Source organism: Elgaria multicarinata, chromosome 5, assembly GCF_023053635.1.
Source record: "Elgaria multicarinata webbii isolate HBS135686 ecotype San Diego chromosome 5, rElgMul1.1.pri, whole genome shotgun sequence".
NCBI lineage: Eukaryota > Metazoa > Chordata > Lepidosauria > Squamata > Anguidae > Elgaria > Elgaria multicarinata.
This window is the reverse complement of record NC_086175.1, coordinates 34,960,873-34,988,363: the sequence shown is the minus strand read 5'-3', so window position 1 is coordinate 34,988,363 and position 27,491 is coordinate 34,960,873. Positions and strand designations below refer to the sequence as shown.

General features: G+C 41.7%; 1 protein-coding gene across 1 annotated transcript in view; it reads left to right on the top strand.

The window, feature by feature from the left end:
* The window catches only part of NALCN (sodium leak channel, non-selective), a 229,162-nt gene that overhangs the window by 23,206 nt on the left and 178,465 nt on the right, over positions 1–27,491 (top strand). The window contains exons 4-8 of the mRNA XM_063127455.1: positions 9,222–9,278; positions 17,997–18,080; positions 19,154–19,293; positions 19,897–20,025; positions 27,118–27,272. Of these exons, the coding sequence (XP_062983525.1) occupies positions 9,222–9,278; positions 17,997–18,080; positions 19,154–19,293; positions 19,897–20,025; positions 27,118–27,272 (565 nt within the window). The remainder of the gene's footprint in view (positions 1–9,221; positions 9,279–17,996; positions 18,081–19,153; positions 19,294–19,896; positions 20,026–27,117; positions 27,273–27,491) is intronic.

Sequence of the window (27,491 nt, the reverse complement as noted above, 5' to 3'; positions counted from 1 at the left end):
ATCCCATTTTTACAGCTGCTGCTTTATCCATGCTCCTTTTCCACCACTCTGTTAGTAACTGTGGAAGTGGGGTGAGGGCAGGTAGTATCCCTCAGGGTACCAATTGCTGAATCTTGTACCAGGTCTTTGATAGAGATTTCTATTGAAAACTCTCTCTCTCTCTCTCTCTCTCTCTCTCTCTCTCTCTCTTTAAATTCCATTTTCATTTGTTAGTCTTTTGATACTCATTACCAAACAGATATGATATGATGACAGGGTTGAGCCAAAGACTCTGTGGAATAAACTGCAGAGCCAGTAAAAAAAAAATTAAGGTAACTTAAAATAGCATTGGACACTGGCGAGTAGTTATGCATTAGGGAAAAAGTGTCCTAGACGCTTTCACAACCTGGAAATATTCTTTCTTCATTTGCCATTGCCCAAGGGGAGAGTATTCAGATTAACCATCTGCTAGATGTGGATTCTTTTAGAATAAGAACATACTTTCCCTCCCACTGGCATACTTTTTTAAGGATGCCAACAAGTTGGTTCACCTGCAGTGTTCAATTCCTTCCTCTACTTCCTCCTGATTTGAGAGGCAGGAGGAGTTTTAATAAGCAGGAGGAGGAGGAGGAGGCAGGCTTGCAAATAGTTCAGCGGAAGTTCAGATTAGTCAAACTTTGATTTCCAGTAGAGGAGATACTATTAAACATATGCTTGCTTGCAGTTTTCTAAAAAAATTAAAATAAAAACAGAACATGAGCTGTATTTTATTTGAGAAACTAATTTCAATGGGAAAGTTGTGACCAGAGCATTGCCATATTGTTTTCAAAGAAAAGCAGATTGGCCTGTAGTGCTGATGGTGTCTGATTATATTTTTTATTAGACCAATTGGGAAGGCTTTTCCAGACAGGAAGGCCTGAATCCGAGTAAAATAAACATTCACTCCCCTGGTTGGGTCCTGCTTTTGCCTGCTGAGTTAGTCTCTGTTCCCAGAAGATCTTTATAGGAAGACATCACATAGCCATCTTGAAGCAGAGAGGCAGGCTGGGGTTGTGGTGGTGGTGAATTGGCTTAACCATGGTTTGCTCAACAAAAATGTAACACAACCATGGCAAATGCAAACTATGTATGGTGAGCCCAGGAGAGACAGCAGTGCAATTTGGCTCACTGTCAGTTGGCTGGAATTAAGCGGGGGTTGATTAGATGAGGGCATAGGTGGAAAGCAGGAGCATGTGATGAGCAAGACTGATGAGCAATTCTGATTAAAAAAAAAAAAGATGGTGTCAACCATAGAGTCCACCAGCAGGCGCAACTGCCAGTTCCTGTGCCACTCTGGCTGCCACAAACTTTCTCTGTGGTTGCACAGTGATTTTTTGTTTTCTTTTTCACACTGGGGCCCTTTCATACTGTGGAAGACGCCGGGATGTGTGCTTAAACCATGCAGAGCAGTTACAGATAACTACAGATAATTGTTGGTAGTAGAACCATGTGACGTCATGTGGTTCCTGGTCGTGTGGCGGGCCCACATGTCAAGGTTCCCTTACCCCTCCCCTCTCCATAGCTACTGTAACCATCAGCTCCCCTCATGTGTGTGAACAGGGCCTTGGTCAGGAAAAGTTCTTTGGGAGGGGGGATAAGCTTCAAGAGAAACTGCCCTTCAGGCATTGTCAAATTTATCCTGCATGTGCACTTGGCATCAATAGATGCAACTCAGACATGTCTCATTCTTCTCCATAGAGTAAAGTTATAGAACGCTCTTGTCTTATCATCTGCTTAACACAGGCATCATCATCATCATCATCCAATTTATGTGTTGCTTTCCACCATCAAAAATATTCTTGAAGTGACTTACACACACATTAGAGAAATGCATGATTAATATAACAGGGAGAAGGGGAAAAAAGGGGGGACAGAGAAGGGCCCCAGAGACCAGGTAGGCTCATGGGTAGAGGTGGTCCTTGATGTATTGAAGTTCTGAGCCATGTAGGGCTTACAGCACTTCAAATTTAGCCCAGAAACAAATTGGCAACCAGCGCAGGCATCCTAGTACTGGTCTTACATGTTCACATCACCTAGCTCCAGTCATCAACCTGGCCGATGAATTCTGCAGTAGGTGCAGTTTCCAAACCATTTTCAAAGGCAGCCCAACGTATAACTCATTGCAGTAAACTTACCTCGGGGTTACCAGAGCATAGGACGCTGATGCTAGACTATCTCCATCCAGATAGCAACTGAACTAACCAATGAAAGCTGGAAGGAAACACTTCACGTCATGGAGGCCACCTGAGCTTCCAGGGACAACGACAGATGCAGGAGTACCCCAAGCTGTGCACCTGCTCCTTTGGGGGGGGGGGAGTGTGACCTCATCCACAGCTGGTTGCACTCCCCATCCAGTCAGAAGAACCATCGACCAGCAGAGCCTCAGTCTTGTCTGGACTGAGCCAGAGGCCTTAGCTAGACCTAAGGTTTATCCCAGGATTGTCCCAGGGTCATCCCTGTTCATGTAAATGACACACAGGATATCCCGGGAGCAGGCAGGGACAATCCCGGGATAAACCTTAGGTCTAGCTAAGGCCTGAGTCTATTGGTTCTCATCAAATCCATAACTCTGTGTGTGTGTGTGTGTGTGTGCGTGCGTGCGTGCGTGCGTGCGTGCGTGCGTGCGTGCATGCATAAAATGTACACTAATCTGTATTTGCTGTAAGAAAACTTTGTATAGTTCCCAGTTGGATGGTGCAAAATCTCCTAACATTTTTCTTTATGGAGGCTTCTTGCTTAATGTTCTAATTTGGAATTGTGGGGTCTTTGTATTCAGCGGCAGGGAATTTTGTGGCATTCCTGTCAAAAGCTTGAATGGTAATTTCAGAATTTCGTGCATCTTTCACCATGGAACTGATTGACAGCCTCTGACTGTGATGTCTTTCAGAGCAAATATGATTGATAATTTTAGGCAAATAATACGCTTAGCCTACAGATTATAAATTTCTGCCTGCCTCTCCCTTTCTTAATTATTTCAGCTCCCCTTCTTCCCCTCTTTTGTCTTCCCTTGTTTTGTTAATACTACAGCTCTGCAGTATCTGATAAATTAGAACATTCTTGCTGATTACTGGGGTTATATTGGCATGAGATGTCGTGCTTGTAGGTGTAAAATGCCTGGATTTTACACAGTGGGGCTATTTGTAAGTTCTGGATGTACTACATAGAAAAATCAAAAGCATTTTTGCCTCTTATTTGGCTCATACTGTTCTTTTTATGCACTTTGGAAAATTAGAAGATTTGTTAGCTTTTTTTTATTGATCCACCTAGTTTTGTTTCAGGAATAATGCCTTGATTCTTAATCCTTTGAGCTATCAGACCCTTAAAATGTGCTTTTAATATGTTTTTCCTTTTATGGCAAAAGAAAAACAGGAGCCAAGATGAGATTTTTGGTGTGTTTTGCTTTGGCATTATATTGCATTGAGTGGCATGTGGTTTGTATTATATTGGGTTGGAATGACATGTCTCTGGAGGGCGGTTTTAAATCGTGATGTGTTCATACAGTTTACCCTCCCATTTTATAAAATGGCTTCTTCGGAGTTTCTTAGGCTTTTTCTAATTACTAGCACTGCATTATTTTATGAGGGAACTTGTCAGATTGTGAGCAGCATTCGTAGCATGCAGGTGTGGGACTAGAGAAACCCCAACAGCCCAGTAAGGGACTGAGCTAGAAAGGAATTCAGGACAAATTTCAGATTGAGGAAATAGGCATAGAGGAGGAGGAGGAGCAGGAGGAGGAAGAGGAGGAGGAGGAGGAGGAGGGCAGGGCATGGGGAAAGAAATGCTGGAGCAAAATAGGCACGCTCAGGAGTGCAGAGCAGATGAAGCATGGCCTGGAAACTCTCCAAATGCCGAGGCTGCTGACCAGCCTGTCAACAACCCTTTCCTGCTTCTCTTATGAGAAGCTGGGGACAAATTACTCCCAGGTGCATTTGTCTTAAAAAGTCAATAGAACGAGATTGAGGAGTGATTTGTACAGGACCAAAGGCCAACCTGCTTCAGACCTTGCTCTCTGTCTTGCACATCAGCACATACTCTGCTACACCTCGAACTGAATACATGGATGTATGGTCTCTCTGAGATACATTTTCCAAGGAATCTTGATTAAGTGAAGTGTTAGTGAAGACTATTGGCATGGTTCACACAACACGCTAAACCTTGCTGCTTAACCACAAAATAGTTAACGGAATGCATTAACCATTTTGTGATTAAGCAGCATGGTTTAGCATGTTGTCTGAACCAGGCCATAGTGTTTGTTATTTCTTCAGATGTAATATGATTTTTTTTAATGTTAGTTTGTTTCAGATTTTTTGTAACCTACATTTGACCTTTTGGAATAAGGGAATCTATATATTTAAAGGAACACTACACTGCAGTTATAGAAGCCAATGCTTCTTATGATATAATTTTAATAAAAATGGAACACAGAAATATACATTAGAGGAGAGATGGTGCTGTCATTGAAAATGGCATCTTTGTGTCTGATTCTCCCACTCATATTGGCCATAGCTAGACCTAAGGTTTATCCCTGGATCATCCAGGGGTCAAACCTGTTCATCTAGGTGACACACAGGGGATCCAGTGCTCAGGCAGGGGTGAACCCTGGATGATCCCAGGATAAACCTTAGGTCTAGCTGTGGCCATTATGTTGTAATGCTTATCTTTATGTTGTGATGGGCTATATTTCCCTATCTTCGCACCACATCATTGACTCAGAGAAACATGGAAGATCATGATGTGAGATAAGTGCATCAGGGAGTGAGACAGCTTATCAAGACATGCATTTCCAGGAGGACCTCTGTATCTCATAACCTATAGTTCCACCCAATTCCATATACCATTCTGTATGCCAATTCTCTTACCATGTGGCATACAAAAATCTACCATGCACCATGGTAGTTAGGAATGTTGTTAATGATGTTCCATTCAGCAGTCTACCAATGTTGAACGCTCGCTGCAAGCTTGGATGGTTGGAAGACTGTAGTGATTCTGTTGCTGTACTGTCCACCTTGCTGTTCAGCAGCCCCCTTTCTGGAGCTAGCTGGGGAAATCTCGGAGTTGGCACCGGATCATCCATGCTGCTGCTTCTGAGAGATTTTATGGATAACACTGTGGTTGCTCACTTGGGAGAAATGCCCTGTTCCCGGGTTGTTTGGCATGACATGCAAACCTGGAATTCTGAGTTGTTGAAGGAGAAAACCTGGATTGTAACCCATGATTTGTTGTCGATAAAAGTCTGGGTTGTTCCACCTCCCCACAACAACCCAGAGTTCCAGGTTTGTTCCTAAACCAGATGCAAAGCAGAAGCAGCGAGCAGGCAGGAGGCCACTTGCTTGCTCATTTCCTTCCATGCAGTCCAACAACCTGTGGGTTAAACAACCCAGGGGTTGCCATTATGTGTGAACTGGGTCATAGAAGGAAATTCTTCTGAATTCAGTGGAACCTCTTCCTTAGTAAACAGGCTTATTAAAGCCAAATTTCATGTAACACATAAATGCAGGCCATAGTTTTCCCATAACCTTTTTGTAAGGTGGATAAGCAGCATGGGAAGACTGTGGGCCTTACTAGACGAGGCCTTAGCGTGCCTTCTGACTCGGTTTCCCTGCTGTGTGTCCAGATGACGCACAGGGGAATCCGGAGGCAGGCCGCGCTGAGGCCTGGTCTAACGCGCCATAAGCGAATTCGCTTATGGCGCGCTTTTTCCCCAGCTCCGGCCTCAGGCCGGGGCTGGGGGAAGTGTGGTGACTTCCGCTGCTTTTCGCAGCTCCTCGCTTACTTGGACCTGCCTGTGCCCATCGGCGGGGGGGGGGGGAAGAGAGGGGAGGGCGAAAGATGGCAGGGTGGGTGGCACGGGGGAGGGCGGGGGAGATCGTGCCGCGCGCCGCCCAATCTCACCCGCCGTCCCCCGTGCCACCCACCCTGCCATCCTTCCCCCCCCCCTTAAAAATAACCAAAACAACCGGACTTACCAGTCCGACGTCTTCGGGCCGCACCTGGCCCCTTTAAAATAATTTTAAAAAATGGCGGACGCCGCAGGGACGCGACGTCCCTGCGCGTCTGACGTGTGGTAGCCTGGGGGAGGCGCGCTAACATTAGCGCGCCTTGGCCCTGCCTCCCTGCCAGCGTAAGCCGGCAGGTCTAGTAAGGCCCTAAGTCATCCGTTCCTCATCCATGTAAGCATATCTTCTAAATAGCTATGGTGAGGAAGCTACTGAGAGAGGGGGTAATTTTAAGCATGAAAATGGTGGGAAGGGTTAGTTACATGCCACATCTCTGTTTTTTTGTTGTCCACCCCTACTTGTTTCCATATAACATTTTTGGCCCTTAGAGGAACTGGGGCTGGAGATTGAAGTTTTTTTTCCAGAGAGCTGAAGGCAGTTTCAAAGAGGGATTGCTGCTCATGGTATATTTGCCGCTGGTTGCTGAAAATAAAACCCTGCAGGAGGTGGGTGGGTGTTTCCTTTTCCTTCTTGTGGCAGTGCAGTTTTTAGGAAATTGTTCCTGCCCAACTATTACAATCAACTTTGGAGAATCTTCTCTGGGAGCCATCACCCACAATAGTGTGGCACAGGTAGCTATCAGGGAGGGAGCTTTCTCTTTAAAGGCCCTAGTCTGTGGAATGCCCTTTCCAGGATGATCCATCTGGTGTCTTAATTAAATACAGGTATTGGACAGTGCTAAGAACAAGAAGCCTTTTTGATGGAGTGCTCTGATTTTGGAGACTTTTTGTCCTGTCCAAATAGCAGAGGCATTTCTTTCCTCTCCATCCTCCAAAAAGATTCACGAGGGGGCTTCCCAAATTGGGAAAAAAAAACCTCCGGGTTAGAAGCACTGTCTAAGTTCTCAGAGGTGTTTTTTTTTTCTTAGCTGTCTTATGTCTCCTGCGATACTGTCTAGGGATCACTGCTTTCTTAGCAGGCAAGCTAAAACCTAACTTTTCCAGCAGGCATTCAATCTTTCATTTGTTGTTTTATTATCAGTTTTACTGCTGGCTCTTCAATATTTTTTAAAAATGTTTTTAATATCTTAATGTTTTGATGTTCTCATTTCCTGCATTACTTAGATATCTCAGTGTTGCTTGGGGGTTTTATGATTGTAAACTGCCTTCCCCACTGCCCACCGAGGGTATTTGTCATTTGGGCAGTACATAAATCTAATAAATAAATATTTATTTATTTATTTATTAGATTTATGTACAGGGGGTTGAACTCAATGGCATTATAGGCCCCTTCCAACTCTACTATTCTGTGATTCTATGAAAAAAATTCCCCTGCCATTGATTTCACAGGGATGGAAAATACCAACACCAGCTCCAAGCTGTTGTAGGTGATGGGCCTGATTTGGAGGCCCGACAAGGAGACTTTGGATCCAGGGGACCCAGGCTCCCCCTAGAATGCCCCTGTTTGGGGTCCTACTGCAAACATTTGCAGAGCTTTCCTCATTGATGCACTGCAGGCCTCTAGCGTGGATGGGCTCTCTCACTCTTGGCTGCCCTATCCTAACTGCCTTCTGACAGCTTTCAGCAGAGGTTAAGATTGCTCGCCTATCTCCTCAGAGACAAGGAGCCAATTGTGAAATTAATATATATCTTATAGTTACATTATTTATTTAAAAAATGAGAAACAAGCTAGTTTTAAAATGAGGTCTAAATGCCATGAAAACATATTAAACACTCCTCCCCTTGTGCTTGAAGGAGAGGGGAGGGGACGAGGGAAAATGTGAGTCCAAAGCTCACCATGACTTATTTTTTTAAATGGAAAATTATGGTTTGCTAATGTTTGAACCTGTGTTTTAGGCCTGTGAGCCACCTCAGCATTGAGATGGGGATTTATTTAAACCAATATTAACTAGTACCAATAAGATTGTTATGAATAGAACACAACATTTATATATTGCTGTTTCCTAGCACCGTCCTTTAGTTCTTTCTTTAGTTTCTGCCTCCTCCTCTAATCTGGTGTTTGAATCGCTAAACTTCTTTCAGAAGTGACAGAATGCATCCTGGCTCATTGCTTCCATCTTTAGGAAACAGAGTCATCATTGATATCCTCCTAAGACCTCTCCAACGGCTTTATATTTCCACCAATATTTAATTTTTTGCTTTTTAACCCGTCCCATTTCCAAGGTAGGTTACCATTTACCCTTATCTTATTTGATCCTCTTAGAGGCTAACACCCTCTTAGGGCATTCTCCTCCACACATATAATCACATGGAGGGGGACTTCAGGCCCGCGCCTGGTGCCCCCACATCTGTATTTTAAAGGGAAACATCTGTAGAACTTGCTGTATGTGCATAGGCTTCTTCCATAATTTGGAATCTTGCTTTATCAAGTGCTCGGGGCATTGTAGGTAAATCAAAATGGTGGCAACTACCTAGGCATTGTTGCTGGCACTGTAAGCCTGTGGACTAGGAGGGTCGAAGAGAAGCATTGGTGGGCTCTGCCAGTGTGCCTGGGCCCTGGTAACTGCTCGAGGATACTGGGTGCTGCCACTAGATAAGCAGGGGTGCAGAATCTCAGGCCCAGAAGCCAAATCCAGCCCTTCTGGGGTCCCAATCTGACCTCCATGGTTTCCCATATGACCATGCCCCCTTCCCTGGCTCCACACTGTTTCTCCCAATAACAAATTGCTTGGTGGTTTCCTGATTTGGTGCAGTTATCCCCCTATTCTGAAAGGATGAAATGCCTCTCCTAAGCCTTAATTGCTGGCAGTAAGAGTTTTAAACTGAAATATGCTGGCATTTTTGGCCCTCCTCTTTTGCCCTTGCCCACACTTCCTTTGCTTTCTGCCCCACCTACCACTTGAACGCGGCACCCGAAAGCTGCTCTGAAATGGAATTTGGTCCTTGGACTGAAAGAAGTTCTGCAACTCTGCTGTAGAGGGATGCAGGTTCTCCAGGCCTGGATTTGGTCCTATAAGGGTACTTGAATATGGTAGAGAACTATGGTTTCAAGAAAAACTTGACTTCCTGATTGCAGCGTAAGTGCAAAACAATTTTCTTCCTGGATTGGAAATGCCACCCAACTTTACGTTATACACTGAGAACGTGACAATGTATTTTATAAAAGAATTTTACTGAAGTGAGGTTTAGCATCTGCAGACCACATTATATCATGGCATGAGAATCTCTCTCTTACATTGGTACATTGACAGATAACACTGCTAATGTGCAAAGCTCATGAATGGAGGTAATCTCCTTTTTTCTGTAGATGGAGTTGGGAAAAGGTTGGAGGTTAACAACACCACAGCCCTTTCAGATGTTCAAGGTAAGATGGAACAAGTTCGCCTTGCTTGGGGATATTTCCCTTATCAGAGTTAAAAACCAGAATATGCTTGTCTTCACGGCCAAAGTGGAGTTTTGTACAAAGGTTTATGGAGGCTGAAACAGATTGTATGTTATTGCATAATTTCTGTGCCATAAACATCAACCCATGTAAGTGCTGTCATCATCATGTATATATGATTATGATTTCTATCTCACGGATACTGAAAGCCAGTACCAGGTTTTCTGCAAAAGACTTATGTATTATTACATGTTCAGTTTTCAAAGTGTTCCTGCTTTGAAAATAATCATCCAACACATTTGAAATCATAATTGTTTTGTAATGAAACCTTATATACATACTGCTATATGCATGAGTATGAGTTGTGCAATTGTTTCACAAAGACTAAAAACACAAAGATGCAATTTCTATGAAAAACCCCACCATAGAGCGAGCTGTGCCTATTTTATACACACAACCATACCACCCCCAAATCTGCATTTGACACAGACGAATGCCAAAATCAGACTCCATTATTTAAAGGCCATTTGCTCAGCTTGACATAATTCATTTTGCTTCCATGGTTTAAGATTCTGATTGCTTTGGAATGTGGGGGTGGGGGGCAGCTTTGATCATGGTAGTCAAATGTTGCATAAAAGAAGTCCAGATCCTGCATTCTATGAAAATTGTGTATAGATTGTACAGTGGGGGTGGGGGGGAGACTGAATAGAGAGCAAGAAGAACATGGAGACTGAGGTTAGATGCCTAATATATTCAAACAGGAAGCACATAGAAGCCATTGAAGAGGGTCAGAGGAAGTTGGGTGGAGCTTCACCTGTCCTCAGTTCATAAGGCTTTTTCATACTGAAGTCATGCAGGTTAGAAACTCGCTTCTAAGCAAATACAAAAACTGACACTAGGCAGTTTAGGGGTGAATCCTGCATGAAACCCCAGATTGCATGTGTGCACAGTGAACTGAATATAAGCAAATGAAACACAGCAAACAATGCAGTTTTTGCCTTCATTGCATGGCCATCATTATCTCAGTTAACCTTCGCTAACAACCTTTCCAAGTTCCAGTTCCATAATTTGAAGACAACAACAATAATAATAATAATAATAATAATAATAATAATAATTATTATTATTATTATTATTATTTTGGAAATAGGATGGGGACTTGAAAAAAAATCCCTTAGTGAATGTTAAGTGAGGATTCCTGCACCACAGACTGCCTCCCCTGCATGAATTGTTAAGACTGTTCCATTATTATTCATGGACTTCCAACTCTGTGAAGGTCAGGGCTGCTGTGCTTCCATCAAACATTTACAAATCAGGTGGGACACCACCACGCATGTGTGCCCGCGCACACATACACACACGCACACTGTCTTCTTTTGCACAGACAGAACCTTTTAATTTTGGATATAGTTTATTGCTTCAGGGCAGAAACCACATATCTAAAGAATTCAGGCAATCAAGAGAGAAGGAGACATCATTCTTCATTAAACTGGTACTGTCAAATGATTTAACTCTGCTGTTAAGACTTCCACTTCCCCAGAGGCCTGGCACATGGTAAGAAATAGGAAGCTAGTTGCTGAGTGCTATGAAGAATCTGCTTCGGGTACCTTAAATTTTCCAGGCAGTGGAATTTAACATGCTTTCCTAGCTTTTCCTGTTGGCAAGGATTGCAAAACCTCTCACAAATCTGGGAAACAAGAGGTGAATTAACTTTATTCTGTGAATTTCCCATAGTATGCAGGCCTATGTTTCTTCAGAACATTTCCCCATCCCCTCAGACTAGTAGAAACCCACATGAAATTTGTTATTGCAATTTGTTCATAACTGAAGGCTGCTGTGGAAACTCATAATGAGCCAGAAGGGCATCGCTAATTTCTGTATCTTATTTATGCATCATTAACATTATTCACAAACTGTGACATCAGGTCATCTCTAATGGATGAGTTGTACATCTGTGCTGCCACTTACAGTCTCCTGAGTGAACCTAAGAACCAATTCAGATACTACTATTTTTTTAGAATTGGAATTATTCCCATATTTGCATGTCCAGGAAAACATATCCATCTGTTTCACATGTAATGACAACCCAGAGTATGGGTTGACTATGAGTTAAGTATGGGTCGTTGAATGCTGAGTTGTCATTACATGTAAACCCAGAATATGAGTTAACTATGGGTTGTTAATCACAAAGAACCTTGGAAGAGAACTCATGGTTTGTGAACTCTGGGTTGTTTTAAGTATGACTTGTCGTTACGTGCAAACCTAGATCCCAGGGTTGTTCATGGGTTATTTCACCAGGCTGCAGAGGCAGCAAACAACAACAACCAGCCACTCTACATGCCACGACTACAGCACTGCAAAGGCATTTGGGATACAGGGAGGGAGCGGGCGAAGGAGATGAACATACACTGCACCATTGTTGCTGGTCACACCTGAACATGCCCATTTCTGTTTGTTTTCCTCTATATGCTACAAGGTAATATCTGAATTGGGTGACTATTTTTAATTAGAGCCTTTGCTAATTGAGACCACAGTTTATAACAACAAAAACACTTGCTCAAAAATGCACATACTTCCCCAAAGGTAAGGTTATAGTGCAGAGCATTTTGTTTTTAGGATAGAATCCTTGGGATGAGGAAAGATGAAGACTCACACGTCTCCAGTGAAGGCTTTAATACAGCTGGGAAGACCAAGATTGTGATTACTGCTAATTTCCAGCATTCTAAGTTTGATTTAGTGCCAAATCAAACTCATATGACTTGAATCATAATGTTTGAAATGCAACTCTGTGTGTGTGTGTGTGTGTGTGTGTGTGTGTGTGTGTGTGTGTGTGTTTAAATTGGCTTCTGGGTTATTTTAAATAATAGGATGAAATAATGTCACATTTTCTTAATTTGATTTGCATATCTATCTATCTTTCTATCTATCTATCTTCGATCATTCTACCCATGATGGCTTGAAGCCTCAGATTTTTTCATAAAGTTGGCAGAATTCTGATGATAGTATCTTGTCTAAATAACGTAAGATATGAGCAAGCCTTGTGGGCGTACATGCAGCCCTTTCACTTGTCCTTTGCAGTGGGAGTGAACAAATCAAGAACTCAGTTATAACTATAGTTTTCTGTTTCATCCCAACCAGGTAAATGCAGTTAATGGCTTCAGAACAAGCCAGGATATTGAGCCAACTTCAAGCCATGGCTTTGTATCCTGCAGTTTCCCTGTTCAGACAAAGTGGGGAACTATAATTACTGAAAGACATCCTGGTTTGTTTGCTAACTTCTGCAAAGGGAGGAGTGAAGGGGCTGTGTGCATGGCTAAAACGTTATTCATAGATCAGCGTATTAATCATGGCCAGTATAAAAGTATCTGGGTATATATTTCATCACCCTTGTTACATTAAGATATTTCTCTTTACAAACAAACAAACAACAAACAGAATAGCCCAGGATAAGATGTAAACCATGGTTAAGAGGGCAAGAGCATGCCATGGGCTCATGTGTTTGATCCTTCTTTCTTCTGCCCTCATTTGTGTGTATTCGCACCTGTCTTCCCTGGTTCGTGGTAACTGTGGTACCATGCTATATTTGTGCTGACCATCATTAACTCTCCTCATCGTTAGCTCTTAACTCGGGATTTGAGACCAGGATTAGAAAGAAGCTGGTTTGCAAATCCTTGTTAAAGGTAATGATGTTTAGCACTGCTGCAGAGCTAGCCCTTTGCTATATTTAGTTGGGGAAGGGATAGGAAATTTGCACGGCTGAGGGAGAGGAAGGGAACCTAACAAGGCTGCAGCATGCTCTGAATCTCCTAACCATGGTTAAGACATTGCTAGCATTATGCATGTGCCAAGTCATAATGTTTCTTCATCGTTTGTATATTTTGAAATCCTTTATTTTGTTCTTCTGGTTCTTTACCGATCCCCAAAGGTCCCTAGATTATGGAAACACTGTCCCTCTTAGATTTTGTCTCTTCCCTCTCTGGCCCCATCTTCCCATTGTCTTAATGATTCTAATTTTTGGTGTTGTACAGTTCAATGAATGTCTTTAAAGGCCTCTCTGATCCTGTAATTTTAAAAAGCCCATAAAGCAAGCTGTTTGGGGCCTCTGCTATTTGGCAACACATCCGGTTTTTAGTTTCCCAATAATGGTGGAATATTCCTTGGTGAGAAAAACAACTCACAAGAAATTAATTTTGAACCAGTCGTTGTCTTTCTCTGTCTCTTGATTATACATGCTAGCAAAATGCCTGTCATTTTGAGGGAAGGCTCACTTATTGCAAGAAACGCCTGGAGGCACCATGTCTGCTCTGCACACACATATGCACTGCGTTTCCCCCCCCCCATGAACTCTGTGTTAGTGAAGGTCAGCCCCCCAGTACCAAGGAAAGTGGGCAGGATATGGACCCACTGTAAATTTGTCCCTAAAGGTTGTGCTTTACTTCTTCACTTAGAAGTGAATCACAAATACTCAATAATATTGGAGTAAATAAATTATGCACTTGACAGTGATCTTAGTCTCTGAAGCAGAGAGCAGATGTCCCCCCCTCCAAAAAAAACAAGCATGTCCCTTTTTAGAGACAACCCATGCCTGTATATTTCCATTCTGTGTCCCTGTTTCTTGGACGCACCGAGCTGTGACAGAACGTTAAGAACGGGCTTTTATAGATAATGAGCCATATCCATCCAACTCTGAAGAATGAGTATTTTGTTTTCAAAGTCATGATTAAATACCTTTTGTCATTCTTATGATACTATTATTGTAAAAACTCTGGCTTTTGAAGAATTAATTAAAGAATAAGATTGTTTTTTGTTTTTTTAAAATGTACTGCTGATTTTGAAGACCTAGGTTGCAGTCTTACATCCATATAGTCTGGAATAGTGCCACAGACCTCAGTGCATAACAGGTTTAAGAACTATATCAGAAGAACCTTTGGCAGTATAGAGCTCTTTAAGCTGTTTTGGGGGAAAGAGAAGGTTTTGGCAAAAGGGATCAACTTTTGACTCTGCAACCTACACATGTTTATTCAGAAGTAAGCCCCATGGATTAGGCCTATTTTCATGGAATCAAATGGAGCACTTGTGAGTAGGGTTGGGCCATGAGCAAGCTTCAGCAAGACTTCTCTGCTTACTCTGATCCTTGGGCATATGCTGCTGCCTCCCCTGCTTACCTCAGGGCCCACAAGCCATACCTGTGGCCAGGAAAAGGGGAGGTGGCAGTGGCAGATTGGAGTATCTTCACCATTACTTCTGCTGCTGCCTTCTCAGGTGTGTGGATTCCAGGGTGGGGGATGGTTGTGGTAGTGGTGGGTGCTTTCAGTGCCTGTGAGTGTTTTGAACACGCTTGCTTACAGCGTTTGCAAAATGTTGATCTTTTGCCCCAAACTTGCTTGCAGTGCATTCAAAGGATGAAGGCCCTTTCGGGGCAAATAGAAGGATGATTAATGAAGCTTACTACCAGTGGAGGGAGGGATGTTCCATGACACTTAGTGAGTTCATTGGGGCTTACTGCCAAGTAAGTGCATAGGATTGCGGCCTAATTTCCTACAATTAAAGTTTTGTAGAAATTAAAGGGGAGTTTTCCCATAGGATCAGTAGTGGTTGAAAGGCACCATTTTGTATTTGAAGTATTAGATGTCATCCCATATACACTGCACCATCACATGCATGGCTTTCTTGGAGCAAAATAACATACAGATCCCTCCTCTTACTAAATGTGTTTGCTTGGAGGTCACACAGTTCTTTCAAACCAAGCTGAATTTTCTGAACCAGGGTGGGATGTGTTATCTTGTATGAGACAATTCACATTCTACTGGTTTAACTCCATATTAAAAAATAATCACTAAGTGACTCCTCTTTAAAGGTAGAAAAATAACTGCATCCCTATTCTACAGAGGAGATCTGTGTATGGAAGCAAATGTTACTCTGGATGTGCAGTCTCATTATGCTTTTATAGAAATTCAAAATGGGTATAACAAATGTACATGGGGTTGGTGGGCGGGCTTGGTCCACAATCTACAAATATTAATTTAAATGTCTGAAAGGATCCCACCATAGACTGGCTGTTCACACAACACACTAACTCATACTCAGTGGATGAGTGTTAAATCGTGGGTTGTTTGTTAATCATGCAGTGTGGCTTGTTAACCATCCTAAACATCCCAACAACCAACCATTGGTTCTCAAGGTAGCATGTGGTTAACAAACCACCCTGTGGAAAATGCCCTGGGTTCATTCAACATGTTAACCTATGGTTCAACAAAGAAGCCATGGTTCAACAACAATCCACACTCAATCACTGAGTGTGGTTTAGCATGTTGTGCGAACCCAGTCATATACAAATGTATGCACATAAGCTCTCTTCAGATGTTTCAGTGAATGGACGTTAATCAGGGGTAGGGCCTGCTGCTGTTTCCCCTGCCCTTATGTATTTATTATACCCACTTTGAAGTCTGTAAAGGTCTATCATGATGCTTATCTAGCCTCCATGGAGCTAACTAGATGCAGATATGGAAGAAGGATGTACGTTCCTATCCAGAGCTGCTACTTCTTGCACATAACTAGAACTTGATCTGGGCCCTGGAATTTAAATGATAAAATGCATACTCCATCCATTGTGAATGGCACATGCGTGTTAAAATAAATGGCTGTGGTTCCCTGTGGTATACATCGAATTGGTGATGAGGAATAGACCCAATCTCTTCTGTGTGTACTGTGAGGTAACCAGACCATTTAAATACATGTGTGCCATTCACAATGGCTTATGTATTTTGCCATTTCAACTTGGATACTTTTTTATTCAGATTCAGAAAGTGATGTGAATTTGCCCTCGGTCAGCTTTAACTCTGATTTTATTTCAATAGAAATTCTAGAGCCTCAGTAAGGATCATTTCTCATTTTAACAACTTTAATTAGTAAGTAATCTGAAACATCATTCCCAACAAGACATAATGCATAAAGAATTCATATCTGTGTCTACTTATGAATTGGATCGGTATACTGGAAATTTTGGAGTGAACTGACATGTCCTTATTTGGTTCAGATATTGACACCAGTATAAAATCTTTACATGTTAATAGTTTTACTCACTTGAGTGACATATGGAACACACTCTTGAACAGAAGTTGTTCATGTGTGAATTTGAGTGAACTTCTTGACTTCAAGATACTTACAAAAAGAACTTCAGAGTTCATTCTTCTGTTTCCTATGGCTGTAGATTTTCAGAATCTTTTCTGGATCAGCAAAAAGGCAACATTATAAGGATGCAACTGCAGCCTCTTCTTGTAGGTTATATGTAAATGTAATTTTGTATTCAACCAGGGGGGAAACCTACCAGAAACAAAATAAGGAAAGAGTAGTATACAAAGCAGTATAATGAGCAAATTCACTTACATTCATGGCAAAAATTCTGTTTAAATACCACATTGTGGGTTGGGCTGCAAGTGGCATCAGTTTGGAAAAAGCAATGCTTTCTTTCTCTGCCTTTTGGGTTTATACAGATTACTCCTCTTCCAGATGTGCATTGGTTACAAACTCACTTTTGTTCAGTACAAGAAATAGAAGGTATAGCTTATAAATATTATTAGTCATTGACTCTTAAGACAATTTTTTGTGAGCAGCTGTTAAGTGGAAGCATTTGTGGTTTAAATGGAGTGCACAGCATAGAGATGTAAAATTTCTGGAAATGTTGAGGGAAACAAAAACTATTTTGTTTTTGGACTTCAGCTCCCATCAGCCTCAAGCAGCATGGCCAGTGATCAGGAATGCTGGGTACTGTAGTCCAAACCATCTGGAGGTCACCAGGTTTGGGAGGGTTGCTTTCTCTTCTTAAAGGTATATTATGTATCACTTGGTTTGCTTATAAATTATCATATTTTAAAACTTCTAAAAGTAAATGTATAATTATTGTCCAAATAGATTAGAACTACATTAAATGACTGCTACAACATCAGACACACAGACCTCTATAAAACAAATCCCAGTCTGTCAAGAATTTACTGTCAAGAATGCACAATGGTGACTCTACGCACATGTCGGAAAACTAAGCATAAATGTCTATTAGTAAAATATACTTTGGATCAATAATTTTAATAAGGAATGAATGAAATAATTATTTTGGGAATCTTACAGAGAGGACTAAAAAAGATTTTTCTCCATGGCTTCATTATTTCTGGACATTTTACATCTCTAGTCTTTTTTTATATATATAAAAGTGTTATTACTACATAGTTTTTAGAAATCATTTTGTGGGGAAGTAAAGGCTGGGTAACTCTACATAAATACTTTGTCTTAAATCCTAAAAGAAAATATTTCAAAATCCAAAACTTTTCAATTTTAGGTGGAGGGAGAGGGGAACGGTCTCGGGGGGGGGGGGGGACAGGGGGGGGAATGTTTTCTCCCAAAACTTTTTCTGTTTTTTTCTGGGCCATCACATCTCTAGCACTGTGTAAGATGTTCTTTGTAAGAAAATGATAGGAAATCCTTCCAAGAAGCTCAACATGCTACATTCTGTCTTGGATAAAGCATTTATTGTTTTGAATCACCAACCTTTGACATAGAATCTCCAGTGTTATAATGATGTTGCTTTATTGTATTATAAATATTTTGTTTTAAAACTGCTATCCAATTACTTTGTTTAATAATGGATGGCCATAAAATAATGCAAATATCAGCTGATATAATTCCGCTTCCATTTTTTTCTTGTAGGGGGATAGCTCCTACGTAAAGGACCGCTGGTGCGTGTTCGATGGATTCATGGTTTTTTGTCTTTGGGTGTCATTAGTTTTACAGGTAAATTATATTGTATTACAATAAGGGCAAAAATACATGCTCCTCCTCTGGCCAAGTCCTGAGCCTAATTTTAGAAATAAATAAATAAAAACACTCTGAGAGACTCTCCTCCTCCAGTAACTGCCAATATTTGTGCAGTAGCATTGGTTTCATTCTTCAGAGCTAGGCCAAGCAGGAAGATTGTCTCAAGGCCCAGCATTTGAGGCAATGGTCTTTCTGGACTGAACCTCTCCACTCCCTATCTGTTTTCATGTTTCCACTGCAACTCAGTGGTTGCACAGTTGTTTCCGGATCAATCTGTTGGGTACAAAATTAAAATAATGCTACTTGTTTTTGCTCTTAAAAATAAAATAAAATCAGTTCTCAGGAACACAGGAAGCTGCCTTATACGGAGTCAGACCACTGATCCATCTAGCCCAGTATTGACTGGCAGCTGCTCTCCAGAGTTTCAGGCAGGATTCTTTCCTAGCCCTACCTGGAGAAGCTGCAGGTTGAACCTGGGATCTTCTGCATGCAAAGCATGTGGTCTACCACTGAGATATGGCACCTCCCCATAGCATTTTAGGTACTTTATTGCTGTGATGGATACTACAGTTACCTTCTGCTCTTCTGAGTGCTCTCAGACAGAAGGTGTTCTTCTGGATTGGACAGTAGCTGGCTAAAAGTGAAGCAGGAAAGGATTCTAAATTCTGACTTATTTCTCCTGTAAAAACTACCGATGTGTTTTTAAGTAAAAGTTGGCTGTATGTGCTAATGTAAATACAGTGTTCATAGCCTAGACAAGGTTTTCTGTAACATTTCTTCACTGCTCAGTACAAAAGGTAGACAATCCATACAAATAATAAAATTCTTGCAACATGATCAATGCATGTAATTTAATCTTTTTCAGACTTCGGTAAATCAATGCATTTAAACTGAAAACCATTAAATAAGATGGAAAATACACATTGAAAATATACTGGTCTGGAAATTGTATTATTTTGCAGAAAGAATAATAATGTAAAAATCAGCCAAAAGAACAGTGGTATGATCAGGACAAATCAGAGGGAAAAAGACATTCCTTTTCTTTCTAGGTGTTTGAAATAGCTGAGATAGTTGATCAAATGTCACCTTGGGGCATGTTGAGGATTCCACGGCCGCTTATTATGATTCGAGCATTCCGGATCTATTTCCGCTTTGAGTTGCCAAGAACCAGGATAACTAACATTTTAAAGTAAGTGGGCTCTTTACCGTCAATTTTAAAGTGTTGTTTTACTCAATCTAAGCAGAATTGTAAACCATTGGTTGAGGGAGAATTGTACATCCTCACCTGCATACTCCTTTTGATATTTAAAAATGGATCCCACACGATTCTTTCTATGCAGTTCCCAAGAAATGCCTTGACGTTTTGCAAATCATTTATTCTCCACTCCCTTTATCTACTCTTGCTTCTGTTTTCTGCTTTGAAATGTATACCCATGTGTTTTCAAGGGCTAAACCACATGTTTATCCCTTCTACCACAAGGCTACCCCTACTCATCTAGTATGTGGGTATGGTATGTTTTACTGCTGGAACTGAAAGGAGACTTATGGAAGTTACTGCATCAATATTACAATTTTGTTGGGGGCGTTATAGTCTTATGCAGGTATAGAATTGTAATGAAGCAAATAGGATTGTAGGCCCTTCCCAATTGGTTTATCCTTTTAATGCATTTTATACAACACTTGCTAGTAGGCACTTCGAAAAGAAATCGTATTAGCAATAGTATATGGTTCCTCTAGATAGTTTCTTATTGCATGTACATTTAATGATAACCACTTCCTTTTTTTTTGTTAGGCGTTCTGGTGAACAAATCTGGAGTGTGTCAATATTCCTTTTGTTTTTTCTGCTTCTGTATGGAATTCTGGGGGTTCAGATGTTTGGACCTTTTACATATCATTGTGTAACCAATGATACAAAGCCAGGGTAAGTCTAAATCAGGATTTTTTATTATTATTATTATTATTATTTGCATTTTTATACCGCCCAATAGCTGAAGCTCCCTGGGCAGTTGGCAAAAACTAAAACAATTCAAAGTATAAAACAAACAGCATAAAAACATGATATAAAATACACATTAAAATGGATTAAAACATACCATACATGATTAAAACATCCTGAAAACATTCTAAAATTTCACTGGATAGGCCTGCCGGAATAGATCAGTCTTTATTGCTTTTTTAAATTCTAAAAGACTGTCAAGTTGACGAATCTCCTCCAGCAGGCCATTTCACAGTCCAAAAAGATTTCTGCTTTTGTCCCAGTGGTCTTCCATCTGGAGCAGAAGTGTGGGACCTTTTCCATGCAGAGGGGCCACATTTTCCCCAGGGGTGGTGTGGTGGTGGCATGCCATCAGTGAGTGGAGCCAGATTTAAAGTGGGCAGAACCACCATCCCCTCTCTCTCATCCATACATATCCACACACCCATTCATACATATTCGCACACATTTTCTCTCTCTCCCTTTTTCAGGCATATACATACAGCTCCCCCTTCATCAGTGCTCAGCTATTTCCTAGTCCACAGGGAAGGGGGTAAGATCACGGAGTTTTAAACCTCCACTCCCTGTGATCTCTCGCCCTGCTCAGGAAACAGCAAAGCAGTGGCTAAGAGGGAGCTGTGATGCCATCCCCTCTGATCCTCCTTTATTCTTCCCTATAAATCAAAGGATCCTAGCAATGGAATGGGCTTCAGAGTGCTACTCACTGTCTCTGTGATGCGCCACCCTTGTCTGGCCTCAAGGCAGCCCAGCCCAGCACTCTATACTTGCACCTTCCCTTCCACTGCCACCATTGAATACCTCAGGTACCTCACAAAACACTCCAGTGTGAAACAAAAATAATGTTTATTAACAACAGAAAAGGTTAAGCAGCTAAAGAGCATAATGGTTTCATCAGGTTCAAGCTTATTTGTTCCAGTACAGTTCCATATACAACCCTGCCTACTCTACCCTCTCTCCTCCCTTCACTCTGTTCCCCCAAATAGTAAAACACGTTGTTCTTACACTAAATCATTCTAGACCCTCTCTCTGACAGACCCCAAACCCTTCTCCTCTCACTCTTCACACACTTCTCACTAACTGCTTCTCTGTTAACTCCTCCCACTCCCTGCTCACCACCAATCCTAACCTTTGAACCACCAGCCAGTCAGCATTCACTCTCACATCCTGGTCACTCACTCCCCCACCCACTAGAATTAACTACATAACAATCTTGTTCCAGCAGCACACACAGGAAACACACACATTACAAATACTTACATTACAAAACAGGCATTAAACAGCAAAACATCACAGGAGCTGCTTTGCCAGCCCAATCGGTGTCTGTAGTGGCTGGCAAAGGAGGGGCTGAGTGTTCTGCACCATATTGCTGACTGAGCTGGTAAAGCGGCTTCCTCTTGTTGCTGCTCAGCTGTTTCTTGAATAGGCTGGAGGGGAGGTTTAAACATCTCCCCCCTTGCTACTCAAAAAACAGCTGGGCAGTGGCAAAGAGCGAGTTGCTCTGTGTGAAGCCCCCACCAGTGTGCTCCAGGCGTCATGATGCAGCACCTGGCAGAGCAATCGTTTTTTGCCCTTCATTGTTCCCAAGTATTGGAGTTTCAGGAAGGACCTTCCTTGCCCATAGGCTTGGTGGTCTGGTCTCATCCATGGTAAGGAGATTCCCCTCTGCTGATCTAGAGCTAAACTTGAAATGGAGAGATCATATGGAAGGAGTCAAGCAAGCAAGACTTTGAGCTGCAACAAAAGCCTGTTAAATGTAGGATTTGGCTTGATATTTGGGGTTCCACTAAGTCAGTGCTATAAAATAGCTGCCTCTGCTGGGGCTTAACATTGTTGTTTTGTTATATTTTATTGTTTCAAATTGTAAGCCACCTTGAGGAACATGTATGAAGGGTAGTATATAAATTAACTTGCATGATTAAACAAATGGAAATAATAGAGGGAAAGTAAGTAAGTTTAGAGATAGAGATAGTTCAGCTGAACTCATCATTTTTCAAAACCCAAGGCAGCTATTTTTTTTATTCCCAGACCTCCCATTTCCAAACTTTGGTGCTGTCATTAATGGCAGATAAATGTCCCCCTTTTAACCACAGCTGGCTGAGAGATGGGTGTTAATTCCCCCGTGTCACATATTGTTGAGCCCAGTTGCTCTGTCTTTTTTAGTGCTTTTCAAAACATGACCCATAAGAACATGGGAAGTAATCATTAACTAGTTAATGATAGCCTATTAAGTAATGTTAATGATGGCCTATTAGGGTAAAAGACAATGATCTGTTTTACAGAAATTGTATCATCACTACATCATGGTGGCCCAAAAGAGATTTTGAGTCCAAATAGCTGTAGATATTCCTTCAATAATGCTCTACAAGCATTGTTCCCTTGTCTTCCTCTACTTTATAATGTGGTGAAAACAGCAATGACTTCCTGCTTATAGACCAGGCCACACAACGTGTTGCTGACCAAGCCAACTGCAGCCCACCAGCCATGTTTTGTGGCCTCTAGTTTCTGGTTTGCAGACCCAGGCAGGCAGAGAAGGAAAAGGAGTTTCAGTTGCATTCAGCTTGATGAGTAACTAGTTGCAGGAGCCTGCTCAAATGACAGAAGGACTTTTCTTTAGCTTTCTCAAGTGTGTATTCTTGCCTTAAGCATCCATCTTGATGTGGGCTCTCCCCACAATGGCCTAAAAGTGACTAGACCTGGCCCTTCCAACAACAGCAGGGGGTCACATGAGAGAGGAAGTAGTAGTGTGCTTCCTCCATCTTGTCAGCAAAAGTACGCTGATTTCCCATGAGTAAGAGACAGGGTCCCACCTATACTCGTGTGGTGAGATGTTAAAGTTTAAAACAAACATAAGTAAGTTATGTAAAAAAACCTGACATGCGTGTCAATAAGATTAGCATAGTCAAACAATTTAACTGCTAACAAGATTTTTAAAGAAAATGTTTGAGTGCTATAGTTTCTGCAATGCTTGCCCTAATTTTTTGAGACCTCCCCTTTCCCTTTAGAGAATTCTGAATCCCTTTCTTGCCAGGCATTCTTCACACTCATCCTGTTGTTATTATCACTCCTCTATCTGAGACAGCTATACTTTCCTACTGGACTCACTCTCCCCCTCACTCACAACTATTTCAATGTTTAGTGGGCTTCCTCACCATGACATACTTTCACTTGCTCACTCTCTTGATCATATTTGTTTCCATTTTTTAATAACGAGGAAGGCATATATATATATATATATATATATATATATATATATATATATATATATGAAAGTTACAAGTTTATGTAAATATAACAAGTGCTGGTCAGAGTTTTGGTTCGGGATGTATGATGCCTTCGTTCAGATCCCCACTTACAATAAAGTCCTTTTTATTTGGAAGTTAGTCCTGTTATATTAAGCAGGGTTTACTTCTAGATAAGTGTGCATAGGATTGGATCCATAACTATAAAGCTCAATTAGTAGTAGGATGATTTTTTAAAAGTTATTACCAATATTACATTTGTAGCCCACATTTCTCTGAGAGGTTCAGGCAGCATATAAGCCCCCCTTCATATTATCCTTTCAATAATCCTGTAAATTCATGATTGGCTGAAGGTCATTGCTGAGTGGGGATTTGAATCTGGGTCTCCTCAGTTTTATTTCACCACTCTATCCACAATGCCACACTGGTTCTTCTACATGCAAAGTAGGACAGGCTCCTGTGCTTTAATAGTTCTTTAGAAGACAAAATTAACAAAAGTAGGCTTTTCTCTCCCTCCCACCCCTCCTACATGGCAACCAGTATGCACCAAAATTCCGTCTTCTGCACAAATATTAAAGGTACAGGAGCTCTGTTGTCTTTTGTATCAGTAGTTACTTCGGTCAGGCCACTTGTGGAGTACTAAATCCAGTTCTGGGTGCCTTGATTTAAGAAGGTCATTAACAAACTGGAACATGGCCAGAGGAGGGCAATCAGGATGGTGAGAGATCTGGAAACCAAAGCCACAGCCAGACCTAAGGTTTATCCTGGGATCATCCAGGGTTCGCCCCTGCCTGATCACTGGAGCCCCTGTGTGTCACCTAGATGAACAGGTTTGACCCCTGGATGATCCTATGGGCTAACCTATGGCCTAAGTCATATGAAGAAAAGTTGAAAGAGCTGAGAATGTGTAGCCTAGGGAGATATGATAGCTATCATCAAATATCTGAAAGGTTGCCACAAAGAAGATGGAGCAAACATGTTCTCTGTGGCGCCAGGCTTGCTGGGGGGGGGGCAATATTCAGCTAAACATTTAGGAAAAATGGTAAGAGCTATTTGGCTGTGAAATAGCTCTGCCCTGGGAGGTGGTGGCTCTCCTTTACTGGAGGTATTTAAGCAGAGCCTTGATGCCCATCCGTCAGGGATGCTGTAGTTGCATGCTGTGTTGCAAATTCTGCATTCAGCAGGGAATTGGACTAGATCAGCCTTCCCCAGCCTGTTGCCTTTGGACTACAACTGTCACATTGACCATGGTGGCTGGGGTTGATAGGAGTTTGGAGTCCAAAACATCTGGAAGGCACCAGCTTGGAAAAGACAGGCCTTCATGACCTCCCAGATCCCTTCTGACTCTGTATTGCTATGATTCACCTGTAGACCTTGAATGAGTAATCATTTCTCTCAGCCCAACTTTCCTCACAGAGTTCCTGTGATACTAACATGCTGTTACTCTGAGCTGCTTGGATGAGGACAGGCAAGCAAATGTAACAAAAGAAACACACAGAATTAGTCCACAGTCAAGTAAATTATTTCTCTTCTTCCATTTTTGTTTTAGCATTATTACTGTCTGTATAGCTAACTTGTGTTAAAAAATATACTTTCTCCCATTCTCCTTCAGTGTATTGCCCTAAATTAAATCCCAATTTGCTGGTGGATAAGTTCTTCTGATCGTTCCAAAGCTTTTCTCTATTCACTTGAGCCATTGCGCCTTTCAGAGCACGGTGATGTGCAAATTTGATAAAGCCAAGTTCACATTGTCCCCAGGTTCTTAATGAAAATGGAGAGCCCGGTTCCCAAAGCTAATTCCTCAGAGAACAGGATCAGACTGCTTCTCACTTGGGAACTGTACTGCTAACCATTATTTCTCGTTTATAACCCGTCAGCTCATTTTTATGCTTGCTGTGATATTTCTATGCGGGCCAAGGATTTGAATATTCAAGAAAATGAAGACCAAACTACACAGATACTGTTGAAGAGGCAGGATTCATCATTATTCTTGCTTTACAAACTTGCTGCAATGTATTGAACATTAACTAGACTCAGTACAGTTCAGCTACACAGATGAAATATAAGAAAGTTAGTCAGAGCCCCAGAAGAATTTAAATCTAAGGCCTCAGCTAGAACTACGGGTCTAGTGCGACGGATGGGTGAAGATCTCACGATTTATGATTGCGAGTTCGTCCCCCTCTGTTTGCACGCGGTGTGCGACATCCAGGAAGAAAGAGGACGTTGCGCCCCCCATTTTGTTTGTATTTTAATGAAGAAGGCGCGCATGAGCGCTCAAGCACCAAACTGAAAGTTTTTTCTAAAATAATAAATTTCCCCACTCTCCCCACCCCACCCCCGATGGCCACAGGAGCTCTGTGCCCTGTGCGCGCTTCCTGGCTCCTTGCGATTTCTCATGAGGAGCCGGGACAAAGTGCAATGCACGCCCACACGTTCCGCGGTCTCGGGATCATCCCGAGAGTGTGGAAAAAGCATGCTTAAAGGGTAGGGTGAGATCCCTGAGAAAGGGAGGGATCATCCCTTCCTGCTCCTGGGATCTCCTGTGCGTCATGTGGACGCACAGTCACGGTCCCAGGGATCGCCCAGGAATATCACCCCATCTAGCTATGTCCAAAAACATGCCTGCAGCATTAGCATGGCCTTTAACTGGGCAACTAGAGAAGCTTGTGAATAGACATGAACTTGAGGGTGCTAACAGAGTTAAGAACAATTTCAGTGAGAATATTTTAAAATGCAAATATTCACATTTTAAAATCTGGATTTCAGAGGTGGGGGTTCTTCCCAAAATTCAGCATTTGGGAATTTCCTCAAAGACTTTGTTCATGTGTTTGTTGTAACAAAGTTTAAGAGGTGTTTTCTAGTTTCCATAAAGGGCAGAACAGCTTCTTGTGAAGAAAGACAACTGCTTATTTAGGACAGCTTTTTCAACAAGGGTACCTTGCGTATCCCCCAGCTGTTCTATGAAATTTTGTAATGGTTAAGTAAATTGCTTATTGTCAGTTTTTACTTTGTTTTTTACTAACCCTGATATATCTCACTACTGTGACTGCTAAACAAAGCAGGAAAAATTTGCTTAACATTTCATGTGAACTGGGGATCCTGGTTTGTTGCTCTCCTTACAAACCAGCATTGTAAACCAGGATTTGTTCTTGGCTTACAATTCTTGACTTATAGTGGGAAGGAGCAAAGGAGGGGAAATACTATATTCATTGTCAAACTACCCAAAGAGACCTGGCTATTGAGTGATATAGACATGTAATAAATGTATCAATAAATAAATACAAATGCACCAGCACCCAGCTTTTTCACAAGAAGCCAGGATTTTCTCAAATCCTGGTTTATTGTTTTGTGGATGCACAGGGATGATCACGGGACGATCCCTGGGATATTGGCCCATCTAGACATGCCCTCAGACTACAGTAACTCCAGCAACTGTCTTGACAAACCTTCTTAGAGCTTCTCCTTCCCACACTGCAAATGGCTCCACCTCTAAATATTAACTATTTAGCAGTGCATATACTTTACCTCGATGTTACATTTCTTTCTGAGGAATTCTTAGCCCTTGATAGTTCTTCTGGTTATTTTTCACTCCCCGGAATCCTGAAGGGGAGTTGGGGGAACACTTTCCTGCATGGTTCTGGTTGCCTCCTCTGAACATCCCATTGAAATAGGTGGAATTTTTACATGTTTAACTTTTATGACAGGGCCGTCACCCAGGTGTTTAGCCTGTGTCTTGCTCATTAGGACTAACAGATTTCTCTTTTTATTATTCTAACAGAAACATAACCTGGAATAATTTAGCAATCCCAGACACACATTGTTCCAAAGTCTCAGAAGAAGGTTACCAGTGTCCACCAGGATTTGAATGCTTGGACCTTGAAGAACTGGGGTTAAGCAGGCAAGAGCTGGGCTACAGTGGCTTTAACGAGATAGGTCTGTCTATCTGATTAAAATCTATTCTCAAAGCCTATTTGAAAATGCTTAAAAATGTGTAGGAGGGACTCTTCATAGACAGTTTGTGAATGTTCAGTGAAGGAGCACTAATGTGGTGACTATTCTTGTTTGTGATTTTTCTCTCTCTCTCAGGGCTCAAATTGGGGTTAATGCAAGCCGTCTATGCTATTCATTTCCTGTTATACTAAGGGCCAGACT